Here is a 10739-nt window from a genome sequence, read left to right as displayed (position 1 = left end):
CTAGGTGGTCTCCACTCCACTGGAGGAGCAACAGAGGCATCTTTGTACAGCAGCATTGTCAATCCGGGGAGAGGAGAACGCTGGATGCACTCGTAAATTTAGATGGACTACAACGAATACTTTTTCAGCAGTTTTTTTTGTTTTTGTTTTGGGATAAAGGTTTTATATAAAAAGATGGCCTATGTAAGAATCTCTGTCAGGCCTCGTTTACACAATGGTGTATGGGGGTTATTCTGCACATGTTCTGCAAGGGCACAAAAAATGTAAAATTCTCCATGTGCCCTGTTCACACCACAAGTGCAGTTTTTTTCTGCACAGGAATCTGTAACATGTATACATGGGGGAAAAAAAAATGACATGACATCAACATTGGTGTGAATAGGGCACATAACCAACACGCATAAAAGCTGATGTGAAACTGAGGTCTCTGCAAGTGAAATCTGTGCTGTTTTCCCATCAGTTTTCATAAACGTATAGTGTAAATAAGCCCCCAAGGTTAAGTGGTTTGTCTCAACCTCCAACTGTCACTTTTTCTAGGATCTGTTAAAGGAAGTTGAAAAATATCAGGATCGACAGGTGAAAATAAAAGGGAAAAAAGCCTAAAAATAGAAACTACTAATGCAGCCACATCTAAGAAATGGTAAGCTGCAGTATATGTAAAATGTTTGTGTTGAATAATGCTTTAAAAAAAGGTGACAGTTCAATAGTTGAAAATCCTGGTAGGGTCCACAGGGGACAGCAGAAGACAAGGCCAAGACTTATATTTTTCGAATTTGCTTCAATGTACTACAGGAGCTAAGCTGTATAAAAAAATAAAACTAAAAAAAAAAGTGGAATGGCCATTGCAAACTTCTGTTTTGAGTGGGCTTTGCCAAAATCTAAAGGGATGCTATGGGAGCTAGATGCAGAATTTTTAGAAGACATGGTACAAACAACAAACAAGGACACAAAATCAGACATTGTCGGGATGGTTATTTATTATGCTGTATAATGAAGCAGTCATTGATTGCAATTAAGATAAACACCAAATAATAATAAAACTTTTTTGTACATCTAAAAATGTCCATAATTACAACAGAAACAATAATTATAATAAATTAAAAAACAGCCCATTGCATCACTTCCTAGTACCACGTACCAACAATTCAGAGTTTTGTTTTTTTTAAAACAAAATAATCATGGCTAAAAACCTTTGGAGAGTCTGCATCCTACTTATCAAATATCAGTCACAGTCATGTATGCCAAAAGCTTAAATCCATGTCATGTGACCACTTCCATCACCGTAACAAGTTTCATTTACCTTCAATAAAACGTTCAGTTTCACCCCACAGCCGCCAAAGATGCAAACTGGAAAAAGAGGGAATAGTCTGAATCTGGTTGGAGGTTCCATAAGCCAACCATACACAGACATGGTCATATGTTGGTTAGCTTTGATCTGTAATAAAATATACCACTGTGTAGTGTGAGAGCTGAACTGGATGCAGTTTGGATGGGTCTGTAATAAATTATGCAACCAAACTGTAAACTGGAAAATAAGAATAAACCTAAACAAATGCCACAAGGTGAGACAGAAAGCCTTTTCTGTGCACCTCTCTTTTCACTTTGCTACTGGATTGCCACCCCTCACCTATAAAACAGGTTACTAAGACACTTATTGGACACAGTAAAATTGGTGGGAGGGCTATGGCATGAAAGCAGGGAAGCCGAGCCAGGTTCAGAAGGAAGCACTGGAGGGTTCCCGAATAGCCAATCAGATGGGCATCAGGCACCCTGCGATTCCTCCTGGGCTGGACTTTTGCTTATAAACCTTTAAAATAGACAATTAAAATGAATAAAAGGCGACCAAACTAATTTGTAAAAAAAAAAAAAAAAAATACATTCCTATGTAAAGCAACAGGCAATTTGATGCTCCTGAAAAAACACAATTAGAGAGTAAAACAAATCGAACACAAAATCATCCTAAAATCTGACATAACAGATTGGAAATTAGTTTGCGATTTACATAGAGAAAAAAAGAAAAAAGAAAACCCACAGATATATTCTTCCACAGGGCAGGCAATAAAAATACAGAAAACAGAATCAGCAGCATGAAAAGTTCATTGGTAATGTGTAGAAAGGACCGTTTCTGAAGCGGGATCCTTCTCCACCCCTTACAGGGAGAAACCACTGTCCACATTCATTATTGCCCTGGCACCGAATCAGTCAGTATGTAAACTTTGTTTTATGCAGCATTGACACTTCATCTATAGTTCCCGCTCCGCAGAATCTCAGAGAATGACCCTCAGAGTTGCATTTATCTTCCCGTCTCCATCAGAGTGATAATGTGATCAGCAAACTCCTGAATGGCTCCATAGCCGCCTCCATGCTGGCAGACAAAGCTGTCCGTCATCCTGGCCGCCGTGCAAGCATCAGCAGGGACTGCGCAATTCCCGGCCAGCTTCAGGCACTCCACATCAGAATAACTGCATCCTGTAAGTTAGAAAAGATGGAAAGAGATAAATAAGGAGGCCAACTACCTTCATGGGCTGTTGTGTCATGGCATATGCGAGTTCAGAACAGCCTTGCTGCTGGAAGCACAAAACTACAGTGAAAAAATCTTTACATCGTGGGAGGCGCACAGCTACAAAACGACTTAATGGTATATGAAAATATTTATCAACTATTTTCATAATCGATTAGTTGGCCTGCACAAAGTATGCATTATTTGTTTACATATCATAAAAAATACAGTGCAGCACACATACCGCTCAGTACACCGTTCATACGTGTCAGTAAGTGCCTGATGAATGAGATTGTGTGAGGAGCAATGCCTCTTGGGACATGTAGTCCCAGACAGGAGAAAGAAGGGATTTAACCACTTAAGCTCTGAAGGGTTTTACCCCCTTCATGACCAGGTCATTTTTTGTTATGAGACACTGCGCTAGTTTAACTGACAATTGCACGGCCCTGCAATACTATACCCAAACAAAATGTAAATATTTTTTTTTTTTCACACAAATAGAGCTTGATTTGGTGGTATTTGATCACCACAGTTTTTTTTTATTATATAAAACAAAAAAAGACCAAAAGAAATTTTAAGGAAAAAAGCCCCAAAAAAATAAAAAAAAAACACAGACACACACACACACCAACCCCCCTCCCCCCCCCCAAACATAACATGCTGGCTGAGGGGTACTCAAAAGGAGGGAGGGGCCAGGAGCAGCAAAGAGGGACCCGAGAAGAGGAAGATCTGGGCTGCTTTGTGCAAAACCAACTACACAGAGGTGGCAACTATAACATGTTTGTTTTTTGTTTTTTAAACAAGCCTTTACAATCACTTTAAAGTGGTTCTAAAGGCAGAAGTTTTTTTTTTACCTTAACCACTTCAGCCCCGGACCATTTTGCTGGCCAAAGACCAGACCACTTTTTGCGATTCGGCACTGCGTCGCTTTAACTGACAATTGCACGGTCATGCGACGTGGCTCCCAAACAAAATTGACGTCCTTTTTTCCCCACAAGCTTTTCGGTGGTATTTGATCACCCTTGCGGTTTTTATTTTTTGCGCTATAAACAAAAATAGAGCGACAATTTTGAAAGAAAAAAAAAAACACATTTTTTACTTTTTGTTATAATAAATATCCCCCAAAAATATATAAAAAAAACATTTTTTCCCCTCAGTTTAGGCCAATACATATTCTTCTACATATTTTTGGTAAAAAAAATAAAAAAATAAATCGCAATAAGCGATTGATTGGTTTGCGCAAAAGTTATAGCATTTACAAAATAGGGGATAGTTTTATGCCATTTGTATTAATATATATTTTTTTTTTTTACTAGTACTGGCGGCAATCAGCAATTTTTATTGTGACTGCGACATTATGGCAGACACATTGGATATTTTTGACACATTTTTGGGACCATTGTCATTTATACAGCAATCACTGCTATACAAATGCAGCGATTCCTGTGTAAATGACACTGGCAGTGAAGGGGTTAACCAGTGGGTGGCAGTGTAGGGGTTAAGTGTTCCTAGGGATGTGTTACTAACTGTTGGGGGCTGGGCTTTCATTTAGTGAACACTGATCTTTGCTCCAATCACATGGAGCAGAGATCAGCGTCACTTATTGCTAGGCAGAACGGGGAGATACTGTTTACAACGGCATCTCTCCGTTCAGCAGCCCCATGAGACGATCGCGGGCATGCCCGCGGCGATCGAGTCCGCGGGACCCGCAACTGGACTCACGGGGGTCCCGACCAGCATGCGAGCGCGCCACCGGTGGCGCGATGGCAGGGCGGCATTAAAGATTGGACGCATCTGTACGCCAATATGCCTGCCCGTGCCATTCTGCCGACGTACATCGGCGTGCGCTGGTCGGGAACTGGTTAATGTACTCTATGCATTGAAGTGGGTATAAACCGTCACATATACCCAGTGTAGTGAACAGCTTCAGATGATACACAATGATGAAATAAATCTCCCTACATAAATTTGACATGTATATCTGCTGTCTTCAGCTTGCTATATTCTTTAGAAAGTGGAAGGAATGGGCAGAGCTGTGCTGTGAATAGATCAGCTCTCTGATAATCTATTTATGGCACCCAGCCTAAAACAAATTTTCAGCTGCTGTTATCTCCTACGTCTGAGAACTTGTCAGGCCTTATGCTGATAACAGAAGAACGGTGCAGCAGAAAGACATGGTTCTTAGGGCTTTGGAGGGAGATAAGAAAAAGAAAGATACTACAGATATGTGCATGAATCAGGTTTACAATCAGGTAAAAAAACCTTCTGGGTGCAGCCCCCCCACCAATACTTACCTGAGCCCCATCTAAATTAGCAATGTGCATGAGAGTAGTGTCTACTGGGGCTCTCACAGCAGTGGGAGCCATTGGCTACTACCATTGTCAATCTCAGCCAATGAGGAGAGAGCGGAGGGGCAGGGTCAAGGTGCGCTCTGTGTCTGAATGGACAATTCACTCCGAAGAGAGCCTACTCGAGTGCCCCCAAAGCAAGAGGCTTGCTATTGGGGACACTCGGCAGGGGGGAGGAGCAGACAGCGTGGGGGGCTCAAATAGAAGAGGATCGGGGTTGCTGTCTGCAAAACCATTACATAGAGCAGGTAAGTATAAGAGGTTTGTTAAAAAAAAAAAAAAAAGTATATATATATTAAAAGGGCAGAATGTTACTTTCCATAGGGGCACTATAGGAGGGGCCGAAAGCACCGGTGGAGGACCTCAGAAGAGAAGAATAAGGGCTGCTCTGTACGAGATTTAACCTCTAACAGTGTAAATTCTAAAACTTGGAATATATATTTTGTTCCCTAATCATATAGCAGGTTATTTAGATTTACCAGTGCATATATAGATATTCAAGTATACATTAGAGGTTTTTATCCGATTAATCAAAACAATAAAATCGCCAAACGAATCGATTATGAAAATAATCGTTAGTTGCAGCCCTACACAAATTGCCCATTTTTTTTTTTTTTTTTGAGGAAAGTGTCCAAACTATTTTTTGTAAGCAATCTTGTCCTTGGTGAACAATCTGCAGCCCTTTGGCACTTTTTGTGCGGTCCTCAAGTCCCATGCTGACACCAATCTGTGTTGCCCTGTACGAACCCTTTCACACTGGGACACTTTGCAGGTGCTACAGTGCTAAAAATAGTGCCTGCAAAGAGCCGCTCCTGTGTCTCCAGTATGAAAGCCCCAAGCGATGTGCTGGCAGAGCAGTAAAAAAGTCCTGTTATTAGCATTTTTGAAGCGGTGAAGGAGCGTCGTATACACCGCCCATAACACCGGCAAAGCGCTGCTGCAGCAGCGCTTTGTGGTGGTTTTAACCCTTTCTTGGCTGCTAGCAGGGGGTAAAAATAGGGCTGTTTTACCGCCGACGCAGCTCCCGTCTCAGTGTGAAAGGGGCCTTATAGTAATGATTTCAAACAGTCTCTTCCAATATGTCTCCAGTCTATAACGGTCATTTGAAGCATGTCCCCAATCTCCAACTCCTCCTATAGCAAAAGACTTCATATTATCATAGCGCCAAACAAAAATAACCCATTTCTTAAGTGCACAATAATGCTCTCTTTGGGGGGTAAAGACCAGGATTATGATAAATGGACAAACCTGCTTCCAGCTTCTTCCAGCAGGAAGAGGAATGGAGATACAAACCACTGAAGAGAAATGTCACCATTGTGGGAGGGGCAGAGACAAATTATTGTGAAAAATTTGCACCCTAGTGAAAGGAGTAGATTCAAACTCCTCTGCGGGAATTTTAGCAGGAGATTTAATTATATATATATATATATATATATATATATATATATATATATATCTATCTATATCTCAGGTGGCTGAAATAACCCACTGGGTACTATTGGGTCTGACTGCATTCTAGCAGTGCTCATATTATGGGAACGCTATGCAGGAAGCCTCCGCCTAGGGCGATCAGCAGCAATGGCTGAGACAACAGCCAGAAGAACAAACAGATAAAGAGGCCACAGGAAGCCACCAGATGTCAAACACAGTTCTGTGTAAAGCATGCATCGTCCAACAGGTAAAGGCAAAACCATGCAGTTTTGGGAGGAGGGATACTTACCCATATAGGCTACCTGGCTCCAGGAAGAGAGGCCCAACTTGCCCATCCATTTCTCCACAACCTCCTTCTTATTTGACACGCTTCCTTCAATCAAACATGGCAGATTAAGATTGGACACCAACACTGGATTGAGTTCTCGCTCGGAGAGGAGATGGACCTGAATGAAATACGAGAGACTGTTTATAACTCAGTTTTTCACATTTACACCCTCCTTCTTTCACCTAGCCATCTACTACAAGGAAAAGATTTGATAGGTGCCACTAAGACAAATCGTCTAATATACTAAGCCAACCACATAATAATCCAGCAAAAAGAGAAACAAGTGTCCACTCAATCTGGAATGTAATTTTAAATGCATTTAAGGCCAAAGAAAAAAAAAAAAAAACCTTGAAATATAAAAATGAAACCTGATGATCTGCCAGAAATCAAGCAAGCTCCTAACTTTCTATAGTAAGCTGACAACTCTCTCGAGCAGTTTTGCCAGTTCTCTCCTGGTGGACTTCAATACACCTCCCATCCACTTATATCCATAATCCTTACCCTCTCATAACCCCTCTCCATGAATAAGAGAGCAACCGTTCTGCAGAGAGAACCAGGTAGGGCTGACAACACTGCTTGGGATTTCAGCGCAGCAGAGACAGTGTTGTCAACACTAGGGGTGCAACGGATCAAAAAACTAACGGATCGGATCGTTCCTCGGATCAGAGTCACGGATCGGATCATTTTTCAGATCAGCAAATAATAATTGAATTTGCAAAAACCTGTGAAAATGCCACCACCATATAGTCCCCACTGCAACATACATCTCCCCCACTGTAATATCCACGTCATCTCCCCCAATGTAATATTGGCTGAGCATGGCTGGGTATTGGCAGGGTATGTATTGGCAGGGTATTGCAGAGTATTGGCAGGGTAGGTACTGCAGAGTATTGGCAGGGTATGTATTGAAGAGTATTGGCAGGGTATGTATTGCATAGTATTGCTGGGATGGCTGTGGCTGCCATGCGATTTCTCCCCTCCACTGTACAGATCAGTACAGAGAGGGGAGAGAGAAGCCGGCGTCATCATGACGCCGGTTTGTTTACAGGCGATGGCTTCGTCACGCAGCAATCACATTGTAAAACGACGAGGGGTGTACCAAGATGGCCACCGCTCCAGAACCAGGCCGAAGCCACGGCCTTTCCTAAGGCCGAGACCGCGGAGCGCTTTGCGAATCGCGGCGTGTGCCGATCCGATGCACCCCTAGTCAACACAAACAGGAAGTTAGAAGCTCAATGGGTTTGTGGCAGATCTATGCATTTTCTGTACTTGCAGTATTTTTAAAAAGGAACAAAATTTGAGGATATTTTGCCCAAACACATTAATATATCTATCAGAAGGTGAAAAGAGAGCAAATCTATCACTTGAAATGTAAAAAAACAAAAAAACAAAAAAACACCTAGTGGCGCTATACGAAATCCACACTGTTCGATAACAGTGTGCTATAATAACCAAAGATAACCAACGTGAAAATTATAAATAATGTGCATAAATATAATCAACAATACAATAAATCGTGATGAAGTAGCAACGAAATATAATCAAAAAAATATATAATCAAAAATATATAAATCACACAAAAGTGATGCTGTGGATATGTGACAAAAGGTGAATAAAAATGAACACAATGACAAATAGTGCTCTAATAAAAGGTGTGCAGTTCCAAAGTGAATTCAATTACTGCACACCTTTATTAGAGCACTATTTGTCATTGTGTTCATTTTTATTCACCTTTTGTCACATATCCACAGCATCACTTTTGTGTGATTTATATATTTTTGATTATATATTTTTTTGATTATATTTCGTTGCTACTTCATCACGATTTATTGTATTGTTGATTATATTTATGCACATTATTTATAATTTTCACGTTGGTTATCTTTGGTTATTATAGCACACTGTTATCTAACAGTGTGGATTTCGTATAGCGCCACTAGGTGTTTTTTTGTTTTTTTACATTTCAAGTGATAGATTTGCTCTCTTTTCACCTTCTGATAGATATATTTAACTTTTTAAGTGGCAGCTTGAGGGAGGGTGTGTTTGAGCGCTGTGATGATATACTAATCGGGAGGTCATTGATAGTGTATCTTGAGTTGTTTCAAACACATTAATAGCCAACTACAGTAAAATTCTTGTAAGCGCCCAGATCTGCCTGATTAGCTTGTTTTAGAAATTAATTGTAAGTCTCACTCAGAATGGGATATACAATGTGCCTCTAGAATGAGCAAATCGATTGAATCATTCCAGTGTCAAACTATACTGTATATATTCACTCCGATTGGCTTGGCACCTCCCCCCTCCCTTCTTTAGGTCTGGCATACCTGCACATCTTTTTCCAGCAGCATTCGGATTCCATCGACATCTCGTAGACTATAGGAGATCAATTCATGTTCCCGATTCACGTAGACTCGCCCGTCCGTCAGACATCCATCGACATTACACACCAACAGCTTAACCACTGTTGGATTCTTGCCAAAATAGCCATACCTGCAAGACCAAAAGAAGAAAAAAAAATAATAATTATAATTACCAAACCGTAAAGTTAAACATAGGGATAAAACCATGTACCACCGTCAGGTGTGCTTACAATGATCAGTTTTTATTTATGTAAAATCTTTCTCCCAAAAAATAAACAGTTTGCTTTAACCATTTATAACCCATTAGCTCGAGGTATGCTTCAATTTGTTAGTGTATTTAAATCTGCTAGTGCATCCAACACTCACCTAGACTGACAATACCGCTGTTCAAAAGGTGCACCTTTTTCCTAAAGATCTATTCTGTTTTTGGAGATACAAGCAGTGCACATGTATTACAGTCAGAAGCACTGCTTTAGAGACTACATCTCTCAAGAGAAACTGTGTCTGTATACATCAGTGCACATGCATGTATATTAGCATCAACAATGCAGTCACTCTTATCCTAGTCCCAATGTCAGTCACTTGGTGCTTGTGTGCACAGCTCTGTGAATAATGGAAGATTTCAGAACTTCTATGTACCAGTGCTGGGTGGATCTGTATGCAGCATAGCCACCTTCATAAAGGAAGTGGCATCGCTAGACATTTAATATTTTTATTTTAACACAGACTGTTTGACAATGATATTACAAGGCATCTAGATGAACTTACACAAGGTATGGAATATTTATGGATTGGGCTTAGTCACATTTTATTTTAACATCCACTTGAGATTGGGTTCACATACACACATATATATATATATATATATATATATATATATATATATATATATATATATATATATATATATATATATATAGCTGTGGTTCACAGTCTGAAGTCTGGCGAGTTTCTGTTCACCGGGTCAAGTGCAACATTTTTTGCCTGAATTCGCACCTAAACCGGACCCAAAAATGGACAGGAACCCTTTCAGATACAGCACACGACTACCCCGCACATGTGTGAACCAGCTCTATTGAAAGCCGGTTACAATTGTGCTTAAGGCCCCTTTCACACGTGATGATCCGCTCGCTCAGCGGGGATCGCTCCGTTGTCCCCGCTGAGCCGGCGGCGGACAGGGCGGTCTCCGCACACTGTGCAGGGACCGCCCTGTCAGATCTCCGCTCTCCTCTATGGGGATCGGATGAGCACGGACCGTCTGTCCGTGTTCATCCGATCCGCTCTGCAGACGGATAGAAAAATAGGATTTTCCTCCGTCTGCAGAATCGGACAATAGCGGAGGCGGACGATATCGGGTGTCTGCGGATGTTCATCCGCAGACACCCGCTATCCCATAGGGATGAATGTATGTCCGTATTTCATCCGCAAACGGATGGATGAAATACGGACATATCATCCGCATGTGTGAAAGGGGCCTAAAAAACACATCAACGTGAACGCAGACTTAAGAATTTCAGGTGTGGATAGTTTTAATCCAGCTTGGACCAATGTAACTATGCATATACCATACCTGTGAAATCCCTCCAAAAGCAGCATGTCTCAACTTTGTTTTTTTGAAAGTACAAGTCCACCTTAAATTATTATTTTTTTTATTTTTATTTTTATGGACAGGCAGTTACCGAATGAACGGAAACTCAATGAACTACCTAGAACGCTCATCAGCGCCCCGGTAGTTCATTGAGAACTACAAGCCACCGGCCGCAAAGGCTGAT

At 41.1% G+C, this 10739-nt stretch overlaps 1 protein-coding gene across 1 annotated transcript in view; it reads right to left on the bottom strand.

The window, feature by feature from the left end:
• Positions 1–959: 959 nt before the first annotated feature.
• The window catches only part of CMAS (cytidine monophosphate N-acetylneuraminic acid synthetase), a 44823-nt gene continuing 35043 nt past the window's right edge, over positions 960–10739 (bottom strand). Inside the window, exons 6-8 of the mRNA XM_077468699.1 lie at positions 8932–9097; positions 6569–6725; positions 960–2469 (exon numbers count right to left, since the gene is read on the bottom strand). Coding sequence (XP_077324825.1) covers positions 2294–2469; positions 6569–6725; positions 8932–9097 — 499 coding nt within the window. The 3' untranslated portion in view covers positions 960–2293. The remainder of the gene's footprint in view (positions 2470–6568; positions 6726–8931; positions 9098–10739) is intronic.

This window comes from Lithobates pipiens, unplaced genomic scaffold (assembly GCF_037356315.1).
Source record: "Lithobates pipiens isolate NorthernLeopardFrog02 unplaced genomic scaffold, aLitPip1_a1.2 Scaffold_8, whole genome shotgun sequence".
Taxonomy (NCBI): Eukaryota; Metazoa; Chordata; class Amphibia; order Anura; family Ranidae; genus Lithobates; species Lithobates pipiens.
Note: the sequence above shows the minus strand (reverse complement) of the source record. Positions and strands in the feature narration are given on the sequence as shown.